We start from the raw sequence: 25502 nt of genomic DNA, 5'->3' as shown, positions 1-25502 counted from the left end.
TCTTACCTTCAAAGCCTTTCACAGCCTAGGATGTGTGTAAGACAGAGACCACCTTTCACGATACAAGCCCCACTGCTGCTTGAGTTCTACACAACAGGCTCCGTATGCCTACACTGCAAGAGGTGAGGACATCTGTGGGTGAGATGAGAGCCTGTAACAAAATTGCTTCAAGGTTACAGAATGACCTCTCAAGGAGTTCAAAGCTGCTCTAATATTCTCAGAAAGGGTGCAAAAAAAATCTACTTCTTCCAAAATAGTTGTTGGAATTCAAGGTCCCATGTTATGCTGTTGCAATTACATTGTTTGTAACTACAGTCATACCTCTGGTTACTTTCACTGTGGGTTGCGTACATAACGGGATACGAACGAGCCGAACCCGGAAGTACCGGAACGGGTTACTTCTGGGTTCGGCGATTCGCGCATGCGCAGAAGCACCGAATTACATCACGCACATGCGCAGATTCGGCACTTCAGGTTGTGCACTGCTCAGGTTGCAAACGGGGCTCCGGAACGGATCCCGTTCGCATCCAGAGGTACCACTGTAGTTACAGGTAGATAGCCGTGTTGGTCTGCCGTAGTCAAAACAAAATTAAAAAATTCCTTCCAGTAACACCTTAGAGACCAACTAAGTTTGTTATTGGTGTGACCTTTCGTGTGTATGCACACTTCTTCAGATACAATTAAACAGAAGTCGCCAGACCCTTATATATAGTGAGAGGGTGGGGAGGGGTATTACTCAGAAGGGTGGTGGGAATGGGTGATTGGCTAGTTGGTCTCTAAGGTTTTTTTTTATTTTGTTTGTAACTGACCATTTCTTTAAACATGTTAACTCTGAATTTTGTTCTAAAGACCCTCAAGATGCTCACAATATCAACAATAAAAATGTTCATAAAGCAGGGCAGACAGACAGACAGACAGACAGACACAAGTTTAATGCCACCACAAAACCAAAATACTAGAAGCAATATATGAAAGGAGCAAAAAAAAAAGAAAATCAATTAACACCCCACCAGTCTATGCCTGCTGCAAAAGTGAAGGAATGCCTCCAACTAAGTCCTACTCAAAGTAGACCCACTAAAATCAATGGCTATAACTAACTTAAGTCCACTGATTTCAATGGATCTACTGTGGGTAGCACTTAGTTGGATTCAACTCCAAGCATTTGCCACTGGAAGCAGTGAAAAAGCCAATTGGGCTTCTCTTGAGAGGCCATTTTACAGCCTTGAAAAAGTCCTACTTCAGATGGGTTGGCAGCTGGGAAGAACCATCGAGTTGGACTTCTGTTGCTGATCTGAGTGCACAATAGGTTCACAAGTGGTCCACAACAGCCTTAAGGACTATTGTTGCTGATGTTGTCATTTTCAATTGTGTTTTACAGCTAGTGTGGTCAAAAGCCACCCTGAGCTTTAAAGAGAAATACAGTTGTACCTTGGATCCCAAACGCCTGGAACTCGGATGTTTTGGCTCCCGAACGCCACAAACCCAGAAGTAATTGTTCCGGTTTGCAAACATTCTTTTGGAACCCTAACGTCCAATGGGGCTTCCGGGGCTTCTGATTGGCTGCAGGAGCTTTCTCCAGCCAATCAGAAGCCAAAATTTCATTTTCGAATGTTTTGGAAGTCAAACGGACTTCTGGTACAGATTCTGTTCGACTTCCAAGGTATGACTGTATAATAATAGCATACTAATTAATTTAAAAGTTCTGAGTGCTGACAAAATATCTTTTTCAATGCCTGGGTGTCTCAAATGGGTGGGGCAGCTGGCTCAGGAAGCCACATAACCTCACTTTGGGTCGACACGAAGAGTATCCTTGTAGCAATAAAGGAAACTGTATGTTGAAAGAGGATGTTGCTTAGTTTTTGCTAAAGCTCTTGTACCAATGCTATATTTGGATTTCTTCACACCTCTAGCTCTCTCAAATCTGAAGCTGTTTTTTTGTACCAAGCTGGCATTTCTCTTAAACATTTATATAAACCATAGAGATGAATGGCACTTTATAGGCCATTAAATCTAACATGGTTTCATGCAGGATATCCAGGAGACAACAGGTCATTCATCCTTTATCTGAACCCACCCACCCCTGTAGGGAATCACTGTCAAACTGCTTTTACCATGAATAATGTTCTTTTAATGTTCAATCAAAATATACCCTCCTGCAACTTAAGCCTATTACATCTAGCCCTGTTTTCTGGAGCAGCAAGAACAAATCTTTTGCCCTCTTATACATGACAGCCCTTCAGCTATTTGAATAGTACAATCATTTCCCAACCCACTCAGTTAGACTCTGGGGGGAATGTATAGATCTCGAAAGTTTTAAGATGCCATCCTATGTAATCCATAAACCCTACTAGGTAAGGGTATTTCAGTGACCCTGTAGGTCATTTTACCACCAGTGGTCACCAGTCCATGCCTGCTTAAAAGTCAAGTCTTTGGCACTTGTCAAAAGGAAGCAGTGAAGAAGTTTAGCAGGCTTCTCCAGCCGGGCTACTGCACAAAGGCAAACATGTACATCCAGTGAACCAACCACTTTTGCTTCTGGCTCTACCTCACCACTGTCATATGGTGCCCACAGGTTGTCCAGAAGGGAATGCAGCCTTTAGACTGGAAGAAGGTTCTCCATCCTAAACCACCTAAACAATGGGAAATTACTTCCTGTAGTGAACAGTGCAGGAATAGTCAGCTTTAGTCTCATCTTACATAGAGATAGTACAGCTTGTCTTATGTAAGAGGCATAAAGGCACCGTGGGCACATTTCATGTCAGAAGATGTGCAGGTGAAAGAATCCCTGCTTGGCATCTGCTGTGATGTTGGTTTATGAATTGATGTCACTTCGCAAGAAAGATGTGTGAGTGAAACACATTCTGCTGGTCTGCTTGTAAGGGCTGCTCTTCTGTCAGTATCTCAACATTTATAGTCAGGCCAGGAAGAGCCAACCAGATACAGACAGAGCCATGAAGAAGTCCTAACACTATTCATTCATTCAATTTATATCCCATCCTTCCCTTCCTCCCCAAAGGAGTCCAGGGTGGCATCTTCTCCCATCCCGTTTGAAGCCTCAGGCTCACCAGCATACAGACTCAGTTTAAGTTGCTGCTAATCCTGGCACAACTTTTGCCTGCTCTCTGTAGAATAGTTTGGGCAGAGTCTATGGCTCAGTGGTAGAGTATCTGCTTTGCATTCAGAAGGCTCCAAGTTCAATCCCCAGATTCTTCAGCTAAAAGAATCAGGTAGCAGGTGTTGTGTTTGTGCAATCTCTCCTTTGACACTGGCAAACATTCTGAAGAGAGCTGGTGTGGCTTAGAGAACTAGCTGTAAACAGAGATGGTCACCAGCACAAATGTCATCTCTGCCAAGGACTTACCATGTGGTTTTAGGCAAGCCACCTCTCACCTGCCCCAAAACTGCAGCATGGGGAATAATACTAACCTATCTTAAATAGTTACAGTAAGGAATAAACAAAATAGCAAAGTGCTTTTGAACACTTAATAAGTTATACACATGCTCAGTATTACCTTGCACATAATCCTGATGTGAGAAGCAAAAGGGTTAGCTGTTTTAGGCCGGGGTGGGGATCACAAAAATGCGGCAAGCTGGAAAACTGCGAAACTTACCACATTTTTGTGATTTCTTTAGTTGGCCCTAATAAAGGTGCTGCCCAACAGTGGACTATGGAATCCTGACACAGAAGCTGACTTTAGGATTAAAGTGAATTATTCCTCAATACAGTTATATATTTGTAGAAGAAATGAATTAGAACCAAAACAAATAATCAAACCAATGTAACAGACAGTAATTACTTTTACATAAAATACAACAAACCAAGTGTCTGACAGATACAGTATGATCGCAACTTACATGCATTTAACTTGTGCCATTTCAACCATGTGCATGTGAAGGCCAGCTGGTTGAAACTGCACAAATTAAATGCACGCAAGATAAAGACATTAAAAGCTCTTTTTGCATCAGGTTTTTCTTGCACAGACAGAGCTTTTAAGCTCTCTAGCTTACTTACTGGGCAAGGCCTGCTCAGTGCATGTGCTCCAGAAATATAAAGATGCATACACAGGCACCAGAATGTAACACCCACACAAGATGTGATCATACCATATTGTAAATATTCAACCCTCTCTGTATATACGGTAGATGAGGGCGCTGGGGCTCAATGTAAAAAAAAAACCCTGCACAAGCCACTGTTCCAATCTGGAATAAGATTCTTTACTACAAGAATGCTGAATCAAATTAATGACCAACAATCACAACAACTGAACCAAAGAGCACCCAGTCTGATTTTTTTTTCCAAGGGTGACCTTAGGCAGATTACTATCTCAACTCCCCATCTGAAACAACACCTGACCTACCTTACAAGGCTGTTGCAAGTGGCTGAGAGGCCACAGTTTTAAATATCCCACAGTGCACCAGAGCACCCAAAGTTGTATTGCTCTGGGGAACTGAAGGAAATTGATGGCTGCCCAGTTCCAAAACACCTGTGAGCCCTAGGAACTGCCCAAGGCCAATACCAGCACTATTCAAAAAGATGCCATATAAATGATAATTATTATTCACTACAACCCAACCCAATGGCAATTCAACAAACACCATTCACCATTCTCCTTTCTTATTCTCAGTCTGAAAGAACACCTGGTGGCTTAAACGTAAATCAAAATTGAGGAGTAACAGCCCTCAAACCATTCACCTTACCGTCCACAGGTGAAAGTGGACCACTAGTGGTGGGGAAACCTGCTGGATCCAATTCCCAATGCCTTGTTTAACTTAAATGAAAGTTGCTCTTGTTTTTCAAATACATAAGAAACTGCCTTGTGCTAAAGCTAGACCATTAGTCTACCCAGCTCACTACTGTCTACACTGACTGGCAGGTTTTAATTCCCAGCCTTACTTGGAGATGCCAGGAAATGAATAATTCTAGTACACACACATATTTTTAAATTATTTTAAATTGGAGGCTGCCATGTAGGATCAACATGGGTTAAAAAGCAAACAGTAATAATTTCTACAATCTTCTTGTACAGCAGCAAGCCTAATTATACCAGGTTGACTGCGATTTTGGCTACTGCATGAACACATAGCCACTATGGCACAGGCCCCATCCCCAGCCACATTACTTCTTAGGTGTGGCAGTTAGTAGTATTAAAGCAGAACCTATAACCTGGAGGCTTATCTCCATGCAATAACTAATTTCCACATTGCAAAGAAAATGAGCTTTAATATTCAGAAAATTGAAGTAGTCTTAAGACAGCAACAGAGCCTGTTGCAATCCATTGTACCTGAAGGCACGTGAATCCAAACACATGGCCTGGAAAAAAGTCAGCAGCTAGGGAAAACGAGTTTGCCGAACTGAAACTGTAACAGAACATTGTGTGCTCTGAGTAAACCTTATGACGGATAATGTACAGAGGAGATTTCAGGATGGAAAGCCAGAGAGAGAGAGAGAGATGGAGAGAGAGAGAGAGAGAGAGAGAGAGAGAGAGAGAGAACATTCAAGTCTCCCATTCAGGTAGTTTTAATTAAAAGTAGATTTATGCACAGAGGGAACTTTGACGCCGCTCTGCTCTCCTAACCCAGGTCCTGGATTGCTTAATGAGCATTTTTTTCCCTCTGTGCATTTCGCACATTTGATTTTTTTTTTTAAAGGCACTATTGGAAGGGTATCATTCTTTCTTTTAATACATCTCTAACTGCAAGCATAACACTGATCATTCCAGGTACAGGGAACCCCCCCCCCAAAGAAATCCACATTTTCTGCAAACTGCCTCCTGATTTGCAATGCTAGCTACCCTGTTTCTCATATTTTAAGACACACCCATAAAATAAGCCATAGCAGGATTTTTAAGCATTCAAGGAATATAAGCCATACCCCGAAAATAAGACATAGTGATAGGCGCAGCAGCAATGCTGGCCGTGGCAGGAGGAGGAGGAAAAAAATAAGACATCCCTTGAAAATAAGCCATAGTGGTTTTTTTTAAGGAAAAAATAAATATAAGACGTGTCTTATAATATGAGAAACACGGTACAGAGCTTCTAATGGCCCAAAAGCAGGGGTCAGCAAACTTTTTCAGCAGGGGGCCGGTCCACTGTCCCTCAGATCTTGTGGGGGGCCGGACTATATTTTGAAGGGAAAAAATGAACGAATTCCTATGCCCTACAAATAACCCAGAGATGCATTTTAAACAAAAGGACACATTCTACTCATGTAAAAACATGCCGATTCCCGGTCCGTCCGCGGGCCGGATTTAGAAGGCAACTGGGCTGGATCTGGCCCTCAGGCTTTAGTTTGCCTACCCATGCCCATAAGCATAGCCACACTGCTCTACCTGTGTGGTGAACTGGGGGGGGGCAAAGTACTCACCAGCTTACTACATCCCCGGGGCCAAAAGTTGGGATGTTTCTCCACACACTTAGAAATGGCAAATGGGGTGTTCTTTAAAAAATAACCAAGTAATCATGTCTCCTCCACCTCCTGAGAGCACCAGCTGGGAAGCCAATCAGACCAGGAGTTAGGAACATAATGAATCAGACTACAGTACTGGCCCTTCTAGCTTAGTATTGTCTGCACTTACTGACAGCCGCTCTTCTGGATTTCAGGCAGTGATCTGTCTCTCAGCAGTGCACCACCTGGAGATGCGAGGACTGAACCTGGGACCTTCTCCATGGAATGCAGCTGCTCTACCATGGGCCTACAGTCCTTCCTCTTGACTGAATTGCTGAACCTTACTTCAGTACTAGAGATGGAACAGTGTTGGGGGCGGGGCAGGCCAGAGGGCATGCACAGCTCTGCCCTCTAACATCTGAGTAGCAACCTCAGCATCTTCCAAGCCTGAGGCAGCTGCCTCACTCTGCCAGTGGTAGGGCTGGTCCTGTGGAATGGTATCAGATCCCTTCTTTGCAAATGTTTACCCCCTCCTTCCCCAAAGTAAATTTCCTGAACACCTCTACTGATTAAAACACTGGTCAGTGGAATACTGAGAGATCCAGTTGTACTTCTTTCCAAAACACACTGAGTAGCTCCAATACTACTGCAGACTACATGGCTTCAAGACACACAGCTCAACCAAAGCTGAAAAACTGGTCCCAAGTGCCACGTTAGTTAGGGCAGAGGGAGAAGGCTTCTGTTCAGATCTTTGCCATTTAGACATTGTCCAGGAAATGCATAGATCATGGAGAAGCTGCTATTTTGGAATTTGCCAGAAGGCCCAGGCAGCTATAGTACAAGAGTCAACATTAAAGATGACAGAGAGAGATTCGCCAAAAGATCCATGTACATCCATGTTCAGCATCTTGATTCCTGCAGTGGCTGATCAGATGTTTTCAGAAAGTTTTATTTTAGATGTTTATTATACCTATATGAAGTTTAAAAACTTGCTTAATATTTATTTGCAATGGCATCCATTCATTGTTACGAATGAACTTACGAAACAGAAAATTTCACATAGAAAAATTATGCTCTGGAAACGGTTCCACCCCATATCACTGCCAATGCCCCTTGAATCTGTGGCTGAGGTGAGATTTGAATCTCATTTGTGACTTAAGCTCCTATGCCACACCAACATAGCACATTTGGGTTTTTAACCCTACATTTAAAAAAAGTTACACGAGCAGGGGAAGATACTGAGCACAATTCAAAGTGTTGGTGCTGACCTTTAAAGCCCTAAATGGCCTCGGTCCAGTATACCTGAAGGAGCGTCTTCACCCCCATCGTTCTGCCCAGACACTGAGATCCAGCGCCGAGGGCCTTCTGGCAGTTCCCTCGTTGCGAGAAGCCAAGTTGTAGGGAACCAGGCAGAGGGCCTTCTTGGTAGTGGTGCCCGCCCTGTGGAACGCCCTCCCATCAGATGTCAAAGAGAAAAACAGCTACCAGATTTTTAGAAGACATCTGAAGGCAGCCCTGTTTAGGGAGGCTTTTAATGTTTAATAGATTATTTTATTTTATTTTTCTGTTGGAAGCTGCCCAGAGTGGCTGGGGAAACCCAGCCAGATGGGTGGGGTATAAATAATATTTATTATTATTAATTATTATTATTATTATTATTATTATTATAGGGATTTACAGCAACAAATAAATCTGATAAAAATGCAGCAAACTATTACACACCACAGATGCAAGAGAGGAGATTCCTCCACCTGCGAATGGGGTTTTAAGACTATGTGTGTTCTAGTCTAAGCAACTAAATTTGCATAGCTGCATAGAACGTGCCTTGGTTACTGGGTAATAAAGGATAACAAAATGTACTGTTACAGCCCAAGCCTTCCACTGAGTATTTACTACAGCCTCTACTTGTTACAGAAAGTTCACCATCTATCAAGTGTAGCTTGCAAAACAGGCACACAGCATGTGTTTTTTTTTTAAATCTCAATCTCTCTCCCGGAGCACTACAGAAAAAGAAAGAGAACACCAATCATTATCAGAACTGGCTTGACCAGTTTGGCAAGCAAGAAAACTTTGCCCTCCTCCTCGTTCTCCACCCTCCCAATGGAAAGGCTAAATAAATGTGCTGCCAGGACACACATGATATCCAGTCACTGCATCTCACCCACTGCACTTGCACAAGGGTCCTCAAGAAGCAGGAATAAAAAGAAGAAGGTGGGAGGAAGGGACACAAAAACAGCTGGCTGCAAAGAGTGACGCATAAGTCACCCCTACTGGTATTGGTCTCCACAGATTTCCAGTATGAATTGTGGGGGGACAGAAATAACGAACAGAAGGACAGAGAGATCCAACCAAGAATGACGAAACTCAAAAGCTGAGATGCTTCAAGGGAAATATCCTGCTGTGGTTATGTATATGGGAGCCTGTGCTCCTAGACAGCAAGTGCAAACTGTCTCCATGTAAATCCTCACTTTGCTGCCACTGAGTTCATGACCCCTTTCTCCCTTTTTGGCCTTGTCAGTCATTCAGACATTCAGTTTCTAGGCTGGGAACTTGGATTAGGCCTGTTCAACCAGCACAACCCTTAGCTAGGAAACCTGGATCCAAACAAAAGCATTCCCTTTTCTACATTTGCTTTGACCCCCATTAAAAAAGATGGGAGCCAAGAATGGTGGGGGTTCACTTCTTCAGCAACAAAGGGCTGTGTCACCCCCCCCACACACACACACTGCTTCTTCTGCAAGCTATACCTTCCCCCATGCCCCTTGGAAACAGCCCTCTTGCCACATTGACAAGCTCTCACCAAGGAAGGGATGGGGCCCAGACTAGCAGCACAGTGGGACCGATGGAACAACTGTGAGGGTCCATCTGGAAAGGGGAGCAGAAGCTAACCAGCCATGCTCCTGCCATTTCACCAGCCAGGAGATGGAGCCAGCCACACAAGGTAGCACACAGACCTGTTTATCGGAAATGTTTCGGACACATCAAAAGCAGCAGGATAATTGAGTGGACCAACTCTCCCCTGGGGACAGGATTTCCAATAAAAAGGGAGTTTTGTATGATTAGATTCTATAATAACAGGGTTTAAGTTGTGTGTATACAAGCATCCAATCAAGACAAGGCCAAGGGATGGGGGTAATCTCCCCTCACTTTACTTTTAAAGGGGATACTTGAATACTTAAGATTACCAAAGAAAGATCTGCCAGAAGCAACAGAAATGTATTATAACGTTAAAACCAGGGTGGAAAGGGGGACTAAATAATTTCATCAGGGAAGGGGACAGGGAGAAAAGAGCAGCACACTTTTCAGGAAACAAAAAAAAAATCAAAATTTCAGTTACTCAGTTAAGAAGGTGCAGCTGCCACAGGTAACCTGAGTCATATGGGCTCTCCCCCCTCCGCTTCAACTAGTTTAAGCTGAAACTGCAGAGGAAAGCATAGGGTGAAAGGAGGAGGGGAGAACTACTTTGATTCAGTCATGCTTAAATGTTGGCTGAATTTAGTTATTTTGATAAATAGATGTTCTTGCTTTATAAACCAAGGTGGAGGGTGTGCTTTCCTTTCTCTGGACCCACATTTGTTTTTTTAAAAAACACTGATGAGACCAAAGCTAGAAGGGCTCAAAAGAAAAGGTACCAGGCACCAGATTCAAACCTTCTTTTCCTTTCCTTTCCTTTTTTTTCATCCTCTGCCACCCCTAAGATAAAGGATGCTGGAGATATATTTAGTCCACTGTTATACTTGTCTCATTTCCATGCTAGCTGTCCTTTTCAGGCTCTGTTGCTAAGACACATGCATGCGCTTGCAGAGAAAGCAAGAAAGAGGAGAGCCCCAAAGACTCGAGTTAGAGGCTTCCCACCCCCTCCGCCCCTGTAACGCATAGGGAGGGTGACCACTCTCCCCTGGGAAAATAAGGAAAAGCACAATCAAGTGGAAGGCAGCTGTGGGAGCCAAAACTGAGGAGGCGGCACTACTGCTGACCCGCTGGGCCTAAGGAGACTCACCAGAGGAGGAGGAGGAGAGGACAGCAAAGCCAGTGGGTGAAGGCTCATTGAGAAGGAATTCAAGGCCTGCCAGGCCTCTCTCCTGCAGCTGGTGTTTTCAAGTAACCACCCCTACCTACCCTTGCTACCTTTCCCCTGTAATCTGTTAAGCACGTCACAAGGTGCGCTCACAGTCTTTGCAGAACCGGAACAGTTGCTGCACCCTGTCTTGCCCCACCCTGCAACTAACTTCTGGAAAAGCACAACTCCCCCCCTTTTTAAAACACACAAACACAACAGTGGAGAGTAAGTAACGCTCAATACACCAATGAGTTGCCCTCATTGCTATTTAACCTGCTTGGATTAGAGAGTTGCAAGAATCTTCCCAAGAATGATCCAAACAGATTTTTATTCCATTAATCAATTGTTGTTATCAATGCATTATGCATATGCTACCTTTCTAAGTACAGTGGTACCTCAGTTTAAGTACACAATTGGTTCCGGAAATCTGTACTTAACCTGAAGCGAACTTACCCATTGAAAGTAATGGAAAGTGGATTAATCCGTTCTAGACGGTCCGCGGAGTACTTAAACTGAAAGTACTCAAACCAAGGCGTACTTAAACCGAGGTATGACTGTAACTTTCCAAGGCAGAATACAAATCAAAACCATATTAATAAAATCAACATTTTAACAAGGGCCATGTAAAACTGCATGATGAAGAAGCCAGAAGAAATCATGAATTATTATTAATACTGAAAGGCCTTATATTGAGGGTGGCTAACCTTTGGCCCTCCAGACATTGCTGGACTGAAGTTCCCATTATCCATGGCCATTAGCTGTGCTGGTGAGAGCTAACAGGGCCTGGAGCCCTCCCAGCAGATAACTCTCAAAATGTGTGGCTATGCTTTTGTTTTTAAAGATTTATTGTTTTATTGAACTATATTGCAGCTTTGTTTAATATTGCATCAAATTCTTATTTACACTACACTTGATATTAGCCAAAAGGCTGAAAAGCAATCATTCTTGTTTATTATTACATATTGGCTTTATACCTTACCTCTCCCCCCAAAGGAGCCCATATTGTAGCTGCATTGTACTTTCTCGGTTTCACTGCTACATATACTGTACTTATTATTATATATTACTTACAGACTGCCTTAAGAGGAACATAAGTATGGTAAACAAACAAACAAACAACATCCAGAGGGCTGGATGAGAGGGCGGGTGTGCCACAGGTTTCCCCAACCTATAGCACTGTGATTAGGAATGTGCAGTTGAACCAAAGGCTTTGTGGAGGGGGATTCTGAGAAGGGATCTGAAATGATGGAAACAGAAAATATGGGGAAGAGAGGTAGCACCACACAGGTGATCCAGCAGGGTACACAAGTTATTATGAGAAGCAGATGCCAACTCTATCCCCATGTCTACCCTGGCAACACTATTACAGGACTTAATACAGTAATGTCATCCACGACATCAAGTGTTCATTCACCTGCTCATATTCCAATGTGATATATGGCATCATTTGTCAGGAATGCCCTTCTACATTCTATGTAGGACAAACAGACCAGTCTCTATCCAAAAGAATAATGGACACAAACCTGACATCAGAAAAGTCTATATTAAAAAGCTAGCAGGGGGAACATTTCACCCACCCAAAATATTCTCTGTAGATGACCTTAAAGTAGCCATTCTGGAACAAAGGAACATCACAAGTGAAATAGCAACACGGAAGTGCTGGATTTCAATACAGCAAGAGTTTTAATACCATCACCTGTGAATTAGCTCAAGACAAAGGATTTCAATGCATTATGTGTGTGTTAATTGTGTTAAATGCCAGGATGTCTTTATTATCAATAACTGTTTTGTGAATTACCATAGTTAATTATGTAATTATCACTCTCTGCATTTCATTTCCCTCTTACCAGGGAGGTTTACAGCCAGCCAGCCACCAAACCATGGGAATACAGTATACTGTATACACCTGTGTAACTCAGGATAACAATTCATGTATCATCAGATGCATCCAAAAAAGCATATGCTGCAATAAATGTGCTAAGTCTTTAAGTTGCCGCAAGACTCTTTATTTTTGCTGCACCAGACTAACATGGCCCCCACCTCTGGGAAGATCAGGAAGTGTCACCTTAGGAAGTTACTTTCTAAGGAGAAGGGAGAAATTTACTTCGGTAGGAGTTTCAAAAGCAGAGCACCCAGTGTGCTAGCAAAGGAAACAGCATCTCTTGGACACCGGATGTTGCTTTGCCTACCCTGATGGTGGCTCTCCAGGGTTTCTAGCAGGGGACATTTCCAGCCCTATGCAAAGGTGCCAGGGATCAAACCTGGAAACTTCTGCATGCAAAGCTGCAATACCATTGAACAATGGCCCTTCCCCAAAGAGGCGGCAGCAGTTGTTTCCCAACCTTCTCATAAGGCCAAAAATATGTCAGAAAGCAGAAAGAGGAAAGAGCAAGCAACAGCATCACATAATAGGGCAGTGGATTCAAGGTGTCTCTAAATGGATAGATGCAAAATTAGGCAGGTGCTCAGGATTACCCATCACCCTGGCAAAGACGGGACAGTGTGGTGCATTATTATTATTATTATTATTATTATTATTATTATTACTCCCACTACCACCATTAATTACCCACCCATCACCCTAAGGTCATAGTGTTCAATTGCCAAAGTGAGGTGCAGCCATTGCAAGCTGAAATGGGGAGATTTATAAATCGCTGGGAATGAGTCAGTCCACACACTGGACAACCCCAACAGCACACTCTCATTGGAATACAGGAATCTCCCTTTGCCAAGTCAGACCATTGGGTCCATCAAGCTTAGTACTGTCTACACTGGCAGGCAGCAGCTCTCCAGGGTTTCCGACATGGGGTTTTCTCATTCTGGAGATGATAGGGATTGAACCAGGAGCCTTCTGAATGCAAAGCAGGTGCTCTAAAGCCCTTTCCCCGCTCCACTACCACCCACAACTCAATAACCTGGAGCACAATCCATCAGGAAATTCTCATAGACTCAAAGAATTGTAGAGATGGAAGGTACACCCAAGGGTCATCTAGCCCAACCCCTGCAATTAGGAATCACAGCTAAAGACAAGGTGGCACTGTTGAAAAAAATGAACTGTGCTCTTGCACTAGCATTCTCATTCACTTTAATGAGGAATGTGCGGGAGAAATTCTCAGTGGATTGTGCCACCTAAATTTATCTCTGTCTGCCACTGAGTCACCCCATTAATGGCACCCACAAGCTACTGCTCAACCATGCTTCCTCATAGGGCTGAACTACCAAGGGCAAGCCCACATCCATACTAGACAGTTAAAGTGTATAATAGTACTTTAAGAGCCATGGCTTCCCGCAAATGATCATGGGAACTGCAACTTGTTAAAGGTACTGACAGTTGTTAGGAGACCCCTATTCCCCTCACAGAGCTACAATTACACTGGGAAGAGGGTTTGGTTGTTAAACTACTTTAGGAATTGTGGCTCTGAGAGGGGAATAGGGGACTCCTAACAACTCTCGGCATATCTAAAAAACTACACTTCCTGGGAATCCTTGGGAGAAGTCATGATTCTTAATGTGGTTTCAAATGTATGGATGTGGCCCAAGATACATGTATTTTATAACTACAGAGGAAATTTTTAACCATCAGCTACAGCTCACCTAATCCTTGCTGCATTCCTCCACCCACCTGCCCCAGCCCAACCAAAGAAAGAATTGTCCCACCAACGCAATTAAGAGATTGCGGAAGCTGCAAAGAGCAGCCCACAAGAGCAAAAAGCTGTTGGAGAGAGAAAGAGGCATATAACAGGGATGAATGAGACAAAAAGGGTGGGAAGTGGGTTTTTATCCTCTTCTCGGTTCTGAGGGAGTGCTGGTTCTGGGGGCAGTCAAGTGACGTAAGGAGGCAGGAGAGAGTACATATGATCACTCCTCATGTACGGTAGCAAAAAATAAGCTATGGCAGCCAAGAAAAGATTGTTGTAAGATTCAGGACAGATAAAAGAAAGAAGACAGACAAAAGAAAGTACTTCCTTCACACAGCACATAATCACACAGCACAGTTAAACTATGGAACTTGCACAAAGAGGAGGGTAGTGATAGCCACCACCTTAGAGGGTAAATTCATGGAGGGTAAGGCTATCAACGTCTATGTTCTGTCCCCAGTGTCAGAAGCAGTATGCCTTGGAATACCAGTTGTTGAGAAATACAAGTGGGGGGAGCTGCTGTTGCACTCAGGTCCTGTTTGCGTGCTTCCCTTTAGGGCAGAACTTTTCATGTTGGTGACACACTTTTTAGACACGCATCATTTCGCGAAACAGTAATTCAGTTTTACTAGCAAACTAGATGTTAAACCAACCCATTTCCAGCCCCAGGAGGAGCATGGGGAGTGTTTGCACGACATACCTACACACTGTAGCCAACACACTAACATGTCACGACACAGTTTGGAAAGCTCTGCTTTAGGGCATCTGCTTGGCCACTGTGAGAATAGGATGCAGCAGAAGATCTTTCTCTGACCTGACACAGCAATGCTCCTAGTTTGAAAGAAGGTACTGTAGCTTATAAAACTGAAATAAATATTCTATGTGCATTCCACATGTAGCACAGCAGCTGAGAAGTCTCATGTCCAAACTGCACATCACCACAAACTCAGAAGGTGGCCTTGGTGAAACCATACTTCTCTCAGTCTCCACCCTACACTTGAAACATAGGGACAATATTGCTCTACTTTGGATTGCAAGGATTACCTGAACAACATGTGTGGAGTGCTTGCAATACTTGAACTGTGTCATTTACAAAATTGGCCACAGATACCGTGTTTCTCCTAAAATAAGACACGTCTTATATTTATTTTTCTGCCAAAAAAACACAACATGGCTTATTTTTAGGGGATGTCTTTTTTTTTTTAAGCTACTACCCTGGGAGGCTCGGCCCGCCGCTGCCACAGCCGACATCGCAGGTTCCCCTGGAATCGCCGCAGCCGAGGCTCCGGCCAACACAGCTCCTCCATGCCAAGGGGCTCCCGCGGGGCCAACGCTCCCTGCCACTGAGGTAGCGCAGCCCGGCCTAGGCCTCACCTTGTCCTCCCAGGCGGAACACTCCGCAGTGCTTTGCCCCACAGTGAGCCCTTCAAGGCGCCGCCACCGCCGTTGGCCACCAGGTGCTGCTGCGGATGCGACGTCGGCTCCTCCTTCCGCCGGCCGCCGCTCATTGTCCTCTTCGGCCGCCGCCGCCTCCCTCCCTCCCTCCCCGCCGGGCCGCTGCTGGGTCGGGGCTCGAGCGGGAGCCGGCAAAGACAGGCGCGCCGCTGCCGCCTCCCCCCCCCCCCCGCTGGGCCGCTGCTGGGTTGGGGCTCGAGCGGGAGCCAGCAAAGACAGCAGCGCGCGCCTGTCTTTGCCGGCTCCCGCTCGAGCCCCGACCCAGCAGCGGCCCGGCGGGGAGGGAGGGAGGCGGCGGCGGTCGAAGAGGACAATGAGCGGCGGCCGGCGGAAGGAGGAGCCGACGTCGCATCCGCAGCAGCACCTGGTGGCCAGCGGCGGCGGCGCCTTGAAGGGCTCGCTGTGGGGCAAAGCGCTGCGGAGCAACTCAGCGAGACCCAGCGGGACCCGGGAGAGACAATACCCCAACACGTCTTATTTTGGGGGGATGTCTTTTTTTTTCCTTTAGAAAATCGTGCCATGGCTTATTTTAGAGGCACGTCTTATTTTAGGAGGAACACGGTAGATCAGGTAGGCACTCAGAAGTCACCCAAACAAGATGATGCCTCATCACTTAGAATCTCTAAGGATATGTCAGCTTGGGGGGGGGGAGACAAGTTAAGGTGTTGCTTCAAACTCTTGGATGAAACCCCTTTTAAGGGAATGAAAACAGTATACCTTCATTGAGGAGATGCTCTTTGTCCACAGCACCTGGGCAATTAACTCATGCTACACACATACATCATGTTCAGAGATAACCCCCATGGTAGTGCACTCCAGAATGGGGACTGAACCTAAGTGACAGAGTGTTCCTGACATGTACCTCTCAGAACTGGACTCTGCAATCTTATAGGTGGTTTAAGGAATCATTTGGGCAACATCAAACCTCAAACTCAGTTGAGGTAGTTGACCTATCTGCATGTCAGAAAATGTGCTATCCTCCACCTGCTTCACTGACTAGCTTCCTCAATCCAAAATAATACAAAGAGAAGCATGAAGGCAAAAGTGGTCCTCCCACTACACACAATGTACTTAAGTGGGATAGGAGATTGGGAGAGGAAGAGTGATGTTTCCATGTGGTACTCTTTCAACCTCCTGCAGCCTCTCTAGATTGAGTTGGCTCCCCAATGCACCCCACAACAGCACTCCCTGCCATAAAAGAGCAAAAAGGGGAAGACTACTCAATGACTCAATCTCCCAGAATAAAATGCAAGACTGCACACACACACACACACACACGCAATTCCTGACAATTCAACCTCATCCTCTTATCCATTGCTCAATTGTCTTTTTCAGTCCAGCAAACAAACCAATACATCTCCTCTCAGTACCAGCACTGTTCACTATTAAGTACTGTTCCCAAGTGTTCTTTCTGGATAAAAAGAGAAAAGATGCACCTTCCTGTGATTCAGTTGTTCTTTTCATTTGTCCCAGCAATGGCTGCTTGTTACCCAAACCATTCACCAAAGCGATACCTTTCACAATGTCCCAAACAAGTAACAGGTAGTAGTAACTCCACCCAAATAGCTGCTTCTTCCCCAGCTCCTGGTGTTTTTATCTATCCCCCTGAATGTTACCCTGCATGTTGTTCACTTCTGCCACCACTCCCAATTACCCCACACATCCACTTTTACAAGAAGGTAATGCACCTGAAGGTTTCCTTTCCCAGCCTCCTCCTAGCACTCAAGCCTTGCCCAAAGTTTACAGGGCAGGGTTGCCATTCATTCAGTTGCTTTGTTAACCCTGCTCATGAAATCTAGAAAGGTAAGCTTTCCCCTGCATCCCCCACATAAGAGATGAATCAGTGATGGTGAGAGTTATGCCTGTTGAATTTCTCCACAACAACCTACTGTTGAAAAGCAACACAGGAGCAGGGTCACTTAAAAAAAAAAGATGTAACAATATCTCTTCATGGGAAGCTGCTCCACCAAGAATGCTCCTTTAAACATTACAAGGAAGGGAAAATCAAATCAGATGCAGCTCCACCCCCACATCTTTGGAGCAGAGAGGAGGTCAGGGTTGCCCCTTCTTTTCTGTACCTTTTCAATCTTTCCCTGCACCTGCCAATCAAACAGGAAATAAAAACAAGAGAAGCACACTCCCTGGAATGGCACAAACAGCTGAACAACGCTTCACCTGCTATATTTCTGCATGCCTCAAAATGCTTTTATAGGGTTTTTTTTAAAGGCACAGGAGCACAGGCAATTAAAAAGGAAAGTGGCAGCCTTAAGCTTTTCCCATCATAGTGCTGCAGAGACTTAGACTGAGGAGGGGGAATGGGTAGGAGGTGAAGAACATCTCATCTGGCTAGATTCTCCCTACCACACAACTCTTAAAGGGACAGCACTTATCCAGCTTCCCATGCAGGATTGCCACCCGTGTGGTGCTGTGTTTTTAAAAATATCTGTCTGCTTTCCGACAACAGCCTGGTTGGGGCGGGGGGGGGGAGGGAGGGATACGTGGGAGGCTTCACATACCCACACAAACAGATGTACCACTACATTTCTGTGATATGGGGAAAGAAGAAGATTCCCTCTGCTACATTTCCCACATGTGCTGGACTAACCGAACCAGGATCACTTTTCCTTTTTCCTTTCAAAGAAGAACCTAGACATGCCTCCCCATCCCCATTAACCCTAACAGAAGGAATATATGTGGGATCAAGGAACCCCCTAGGTTTCCCTATAGGATCCCACCCGCTCCCCAAATGCACATCCAGCCCTTTTACCTGCTCCGTGTCTCTCTCATTGAGGGTGGGCAGGGGACTCCGACCACTGTTCGACATGGCTCCCTTGGGCAGGGCCTGAGGGGAGAGTCCCCCCACTGCTGCTCAGCTGCTTCCCTTCTACTTCGCCCTGACCCAGCTGGAAGGGGTCGGGGTCTTCCTCCTCCTCCTCCTCCGGCTCTTCCTCCTCCTCCTCCTCCTCACGGCGAGGGGGGCGGCCAAGCCACCAGCATGGGGGATATGGGGCTCAATGGGTGGTCGGAAGGCACCAGCACCGCCTATACATAGGTGGGTCCCGCGTTCCGCCGGGTTTGAATGAGGGGTGCCCGGCTTGACAGTTCACGCGAGGCCGAGGATGAGGCGCGGGGACAAGGCCGCACCGGTCGAAAAAACCCGAAGCGGGGAAACGCCGGGACCCAAAGCGAGCCTTTGTCTGGTCTGAGGCTTCCGAGCCCCGGCGCGCCTCCAGAACCGGGCCCGGACACCGTTTTCCCGTCACTGCCGGTGCCCGAGCTCCACTCGCCGCCCCTCAGCTTCACACAGCGGAGGCTCCCAACATGGCCGCCTCCGCCGGGCTTCGGGAAGTTCCGCCTGTTTTCCGGAAACACTCGAAAGCGGCCTCGACAACAACGGCGGCTTCGCACGCCTTGCTCTCGTCATCCGCTACCCTCCAGCGGTCTGGCGGAGAGTTTCGAACGCCAAGCCGATTCCACTTCCCACGGTGCACGGAAAAACACGAAGGCGCAGGTGGAGAGTTGATTGGTTGGGCAAGGAAAGAGGGAGGGAGGGAAAGGAGAGGGCGTGGCTAAAGCTTTCTATAGCGTTGGGGTTGGAGAGAAAGTCACTGCGAGAGGGAGGGGGGAAGGTAGCGGCAACATCCGGAAACCTGTGGAGAGAGAGAGAGAGAGAGAGAAGTTCGGAAATGGACGTAAACAGCCGAATAGGCTCTGGTTGGCATTGTCCGGAAATACCCGAATTGTCTCCTGTTCGGGCTCCACGGAAATATCCGAATTAATTTCTCCTCCATCCTCTGGTCTAAAAGTGAGAAGCCAGATGGGCAGAAAAATAAATATATATTGTGTGTGTCTGTGTCTCTCTATTAATTTCAAAAAAATTATACACCGCTTGACTGTAAAAAACAACAACCAACAACCTCAATGTGGTTTACAAGAATTTGAAAATGAGAAAACGGAGAAAAGTCAACAACCCTGCTTTAAAACATACAGAAGTTAAAATACTAAAACAGATCAAAATTCATACCCTCCCAACATTTCTCCGATGAAAATAGAGACGTCCTAAGGAAAAATGGGACATTTCTGGGATCAAATAAGAAACCAGGGTGGCTTCCGTAAATCTGGAACTGTACCCGGAAAAATAGGGACACTTGGAGGGTCTGAAAATTATCTCAGATTTCTAAGCACCTGGGGAGGCTTCTCTAAACAGGGATGTTTTTAGCAGGTGCTGCAAAGAGTACAACGAAGTCTCCTGCTTGATCTCAATAGGCAAGGAGTTCCAAAGAGTAGGTTCTGCCAAACTAAACAACCAAGTTTTTACAAACACAGGATAGTACGTAGGTATTAAGTGGCACCTGTAAGGAGCACCAAATATTTTAACTAATTAAGCAGATGTCTAAAGTTGCTGCCTTATGAAACCCTAAACCCTTGACAGGCTGCCAAATCCCAGAAGGGGTGCCCCATTAGCCCAGGGTCCCCAAAGTAAGGCCCGGGGGCCGGATGCGGCCCAATCGCCTCCTAAATCCGGCCCTCGGACGGTTCGGGAATCAGCATGTTTTTACATGAGTAGAATGTGTCCTTTTATTTAAAATGCACCTCTGGGTTCTTTGTGGGGCATAGGAATTCGTTCATATTTCCCCCCCCCCCAAAAAAAATATAGTCCGCCCCCCCCCCAAGGTCTGAGGGACAGTGGACCGGCCCCCTGCTGAAAAAGTTTGCTGACCCCTGCATTAGCCTCTTGGATAATGACAGCAAAATTTATTTGGGACTAAACCAAGACTGTGGTAAAATAAAAAAAATCCTTCAGTAGCACCTTAAAGACCAACTAAGTTTTTATTTTGGTATGAGCTTTCGTGTGCATGCTAAACTGATGTTGCAAAGCTAAAGGCTAAAGCTAAATAAGTGACCTTGGGGTCAGTCACTACCTCTTAGCCTAACGGTCCTACCTCACAAGGTTGTTGTGGGGATTAAATGAGGAGCAAGAGAACCATATTGTAAAACTCTGAGCTCCCTGCGGCGGGGGGGGGGGGGGGAGGCTGGATATGAATGCAATAAATAAATAAAGGGATAGAAGCAAACTCAGGCACTATTTATTAGTTAACAAATATATTTCCTCTTTCCCTTGCCTTTTTTTTTTAAATAATGAGAGGTGTTTAAAAGCTTCCCCAGCTGTTCACCCACCCCCCACCTCCACACCTTATCCTTTCGCTTCCTGAAGAAGGATCTCTCACATAAGAACTGCTAACAAGGTGGGTGGGAAATTATGCAGCGAAAATCTTGCATGTGGCTGATGCTGCTGTTGAAAGGATGAAGACTGTGCACACTTCTCTGTGGAGTCAGAGCGGAATGGAAAATGCGCCAGTTGTTAGCGTTTATGTGTGTGTTTAAAACCATGCCTGCCCTGCAGTGGTACTGTTCGGTTAATTTTAGGGCCCTTCCAGACAGTTGCTATTTTCAGGTGGGATTCAATCCCAAATTTAATTGGTGCAATTAGAGTTCATTTGAGGCTCTCTCACAACAAACCAGCTCCCTCACTGGCCCATTGGATGTCTGTGCAGTAAACAAAAGCAACAAGGAAACACGCTGGAATAACACCTGCATGACACAATGGGGTCTAACCTCCCTGTGAGCAAATCAAAATGAATGCTCATAGCCGGCGTTGTCTAAAAATGTAGGAATACAGGAAAATGCCTTCTGCTGAGTCTCTCTGGATTTCTGGTGGTACTTTCTGATGGGAAGAGCTGTTTGACAGTGAAATGGACTCACCTTCATTGGAGGTTTTTAATCAGAGGTTGGGTGACCACCCACCAGCGATTCCTTAGCTGATTTCTGCATGGGGGGGGGGGGGGTTGAACTAGTTGACCACTGGGAATCCCGTCCAACTCCAACATTCTGTGAATATATGAGTCAGGTCATTCGCTACACTGACTGGCAGTGGCTCTCTGCAAATTCAGACAGGGAGTTTCTTCCAGGTCTACCCGGAGATGCCGGGGATTGAACCTGGGACCTTCTGCATGCAAAGCAGATTCCCTGTCCACGGAGCTACGGCCCTTCCACTAACTTCCTTGCAAACAAGCCAGGATGAATGCTCAACAAACAAGACGGTCAGGAACAGATATGCATTTTCCTTCACTTTAAAATGTGTTGAGCCAGCCTGGAGCTCTTATTGAGGACCCTCCTGCTCACTCTGCTCAGCGGAATCCCAGGATTCTGACCCCCCTGCGCCTGCTTCCAACACTCATCCTAAACTGGCTGCACTGGGGCCCAAACATTGAATGGGGAAAATATGCAGTTGTGCTCTGCTCCCTGGTGGTATTAGTGAGGCATTGCAGCTAATTTAGCGCCGTTAGCCCCAGCGCATTCCTAGGCATAATTCATAGAATTCTAGAGTTGGAAGAGACCGCGAGGGTCATCTAAGTCCAGCCCCCTGCAATGCAGGAATCTTTTGCCTAATGCGGGACTCGAACCCATGACCCTAAGATTAAGAGTCTCATGCTATACCAGCTGAGCTATACCAGCTAAGTTCTGCTGAGTTGAACAGTTCTTACTCCCAAATGGATCTCACCCTGTAGGATGGTATCCTTGGCCCACTACCCAACTAAAGAAATCTTAGCTAATTGATTTAATAAATTTGTGTATGAACAAAACCGTGGTTCTGTAGGAACACAGGAATCTGCTGCATACCAGACTATGCCTATGTACGCATTGCTGGTTTAAAACACAGAACAGTAGTTTTCCCCATCCACCCCCACCGTCATGTTTCAAATTGCTTTTTAATGTTGCTGTACACACCAGGGACTGTGTGGGGTTGTCTTCACCCAATGCACATTACTGTACTTGATTTATTTTCCTGGGGCTGATATCTGATCTGGTGGTGCTTTCATCTGAGCATGTGCAGAAACACATCTCAAATGTACACACCTTGGCTTAACCGCGGCTTCTGCTTTCAAGTCAGATGGAAGCTGTTTTGACAGAAAGTGCATCAAACGGGAGCATTTCTCGAGAAACTATGGGATGCCTAAGGATTGGGCTAAAGACATGTGCACTCAGCTTCAGACGCCAGCGGTGGGAAGACGGAGAAGACAGTAATGTGTGCACAGCTTAGAGGACATAATCATCAAATAGTTGCTTAAGCTCTGACAGGTTAAATGCCTGACAGAGCGGCTGGTGTCTCTCTTGGGACTGGTGGGGTGGAAGGCAGGGAGGAAGCCAAGGAGAGTCCACAAGCTATAGTTTTGCCCTCTATCCTTCTCCTCCACCCGGCTGAATTTTCATAGAATCATCAGAAGGGACCCCGAGGGTCATCTAGCAATGCAGAAACCTCAACTAGACCATACATGGCAATATTGAGACTAAGGAGGAGGGAGAACCTGGCAGGCAGAACCTAGCATCTCAACAAGATGCTAGTAAGAAGTGGGGCAGGGAGGAAAGCAATGATTCTTCAACATCAACTGGTCATGTTGTGCTGATGCCTGATGATCGTCTTCCAAAGCAACTACTCTATTCCAAACTTAATGGAATGGAAAGCATAATGCTGGTGGTCAACAAAGAAGGTTTAAATACTGTCTCAAGGCAAATTTTTAAAAATGTAGTACAAACACCGGCAACTGGGAAGCACTGGCTTGCGAGCGCTCCAGTTGGAGAACAGCCTTTACCAAAGGTGTCATGGGCTTTGAAGGCACTCGAACTCAGGACACAAGGGAGAAATGTGCTAAGAGGAAGGCACGCTTGGCAAATCCACACCATGATCAACTCCTGCCTGGAAACCTATGTCCCCACTGTGGAAGGACATGTGGATCCAGAATTGGCCGCCACAGTCACTTATTGTCTGATTATGGAAGACACTCTTACTCAGCCATCAGGGCTGCTAGTTATTTGGAGGGCAGGCAAGGCAGAGTGGGGAGAGACGATCCCCAAATATCATTACCAACAGGAAACAGGGCAGTCAAATGTCAAAAAGATTGTTAATAGTTAAGTAGAAATGGCATTTCAGCAGGTATTGCTTGCCATGCATAGGAAAGTAAGATGAGACTGCTGGATCAGGCCAATGGCTCTTCTAATTCAGCATCCTGTTCTCGCAGTGGCCACCCAGATGCCTCTGGGAAACCCGCAAGCAGGACCTCTGAGCACAAACAGCCGTTTCCCGGTTTCCAGAAACTGGTATTCAGAAGCGTTACTATAACTGTCTACTGTAGCCGGTAGCCATCAATAGCCTGTTCCTCCACCAGTTTGCCCAGTCACTGCCATCACTGCATCCTATGGGAGCATATTCCATAGTTTAGCTATGTGCTCCTGAAATCCTCTCTTATTTAGCAGCTATGGGAGGCCCGGAGCCCTGTCCTCTTTCAGCGCCTTTTCTTAGCAGCGGTGGGGAAATCTGCAGCTGTCCACATGTGGCCAGACCACAATGCCTGCCCACCTTGGCCATGCTTGCTGTGGCTGACGGGATTCGTCGCTCAGCAACACCTGGAAAGCCCACACCTGCCGTTAGGAAAAGGATCCCTCTCCCAACATGGCAAAGGTTAAGTACAAATCTGTGCCATCACCTGTCTCTAACTGTGGCAGGTGGCTGTATGACGAGCAAACAGACACAGATGGAAACAGCTTCCAGGTCATGTGCTCTACAAAATCAGAACTATGGCACATGTGTGTAACTCCTGCACATTGTAAATGGTGCCTTGCCTTGGCATCAATCTGATTTGCAAATCGAAGACTTTGGCAGAAGCTGTACTGGGAGTTCAAGTTCTTCATTCAACAGCGAGGGCCAAGGCAGCCCTTGCATGCCCTCCAACATTTCTCTGATGAAAATAGGGACATCCCATTCCATGATGATAATTTTGCTATTTATACCCCACGCATCTTACTGGGCTGCCCCAGCCACTCTGGGTGGCTTTCAACATATATGAAAACATAATAAAACATTAAACATTAGGGAAAAAACCCACTTCCCTATACAGGATTGCCTTCAGACGGCTTGGGAGTCAGAGAACTCCACACCCTCCAACATTTCTCCAATGGAAATAGGGACATCCTAAGCAGGACATTCCGAGATCAAATCAGAAACCGGGACAAATCAGAAATCAGGAACGTCCCTGAAAATTAGGGACACTTCAAAGGTCCGCCCTTGGGTCTTTTAAATCAAAGGTGGGGGACCTTTGGGGACCTCCAAGTGTAGGTGGACTCCAAATCCCATCAGAAGCAGACAGGATGGCCCATGGTCAGAGAGGATGGAAGTTGCAGTCTAGCAACAGTGAGAGACAGGGCCGGCCAATCCCATGAGGTAGACTGAGGCAGCTGCCTCAGGTGGCAGAATCCAAGGGGGCCATGCTCTTTCCACCACCACAGAAGCAAGGAAAGGCGGCTGTGGCAACTTCTGGGTTCTGGAGATTTCTGTCTCCAATCTACCCTTGTTTGGGATCCTGGCCATACTGCACAACCATTGCCAAGCGAATCCCAGAATCTGTCTCTTGTTGCATAACTTTTTTGCATCTAGAATTCAACAACTGGAGAAAACCACTTTTTAAGTTTAAAGGAAGGACCAAAAGCTAAAGTTTAAAGAGGACCAAGGACTGTTGTGATGGGTGAGGAAACTTTTCTTTTGTCTGGACTTGCAGTCCTAATCTGTAATCTTCCTATGTGTGTTTTGTTGTTGGTATTTGATAATGTGAGGGTTTTTTTTGGGGGGGGGGGTGCTTTATATTTTTTGTGTTGTTTTTTCTTTTAATAAATTGCTTTGTATTTTATTATGTTGCTCATAAAAAGGCAAAGGGGACCCCTCACCATTAGGTCCAGTCATGACCAACTCTGGGGTTGCGGCGCTCATCTCGCGTTATTGGCCGAGGGAGCCAACGTACAGCTTCCAGCTCATGTGGCCAGCATGACTAAGCCGCTTCTGGCTAACCAGAGCAGCGCATGGAAATGCCGTTTACCTTCCCTCTGGAACGGTACCTATTTATCTACTTGCACT

The 25502-nt window shown here is 45.9% G+C and overlaps 1 protein-coding gene across 9 annotated transcripts in view; it reads right to left on the bottom strand.

Moving 5' to 3' along the window:
- MARK2 (microtubule affinity regulating kinase 2) overlaps positions 1 to 18957 on the bottom strand; it is a 120236-nt gene extending 101279 nt beyond the window's left edge. For 4 of the 9 annotated variants that reach the window (XM_035098414.2, XM_035098419.2, XM_035098418.2 and 1 more), the window contains exon 1: positions 18306 to 18957. In XM_035098414.2, coding sequence (XP_034954305.1) covers positions 18306 to 18362 — 57 coding nt within the window. In that variant the 5' untranslated portion in view covers positions 18363 to 18957. Of the gene's footprint in view, positions 1 to 6; positions 15371 to 18305 lie in introns of those variants that run through there. The other 5 variants (XM_035098421.2, XM_035098423.2, XM_035098422.2 and 2 more) reach the window with 2 other exon arrangements.
- Positions 18958 to 25502: the final 6545 nt, after the last annotated feature.

The sequence above is a fragment of the Zootoca vivipara genome, chromosome 17, assembly GCF_963506605.1.
Source record: "Zootoca vivipara chromosome 17, rZooViv1.1, whole genome shotgun sequence".
NCBI classification, from domain to species: domain Eukaryota; kingdom Metazoa; phylum Chordata; class Lepidosauria; order Squamata; family Lacertidae; genus Zootoca; species Zootoca vivipara.
This window is presented reverse-complemented; position numbering and strand designations above follow the sequence as displayed.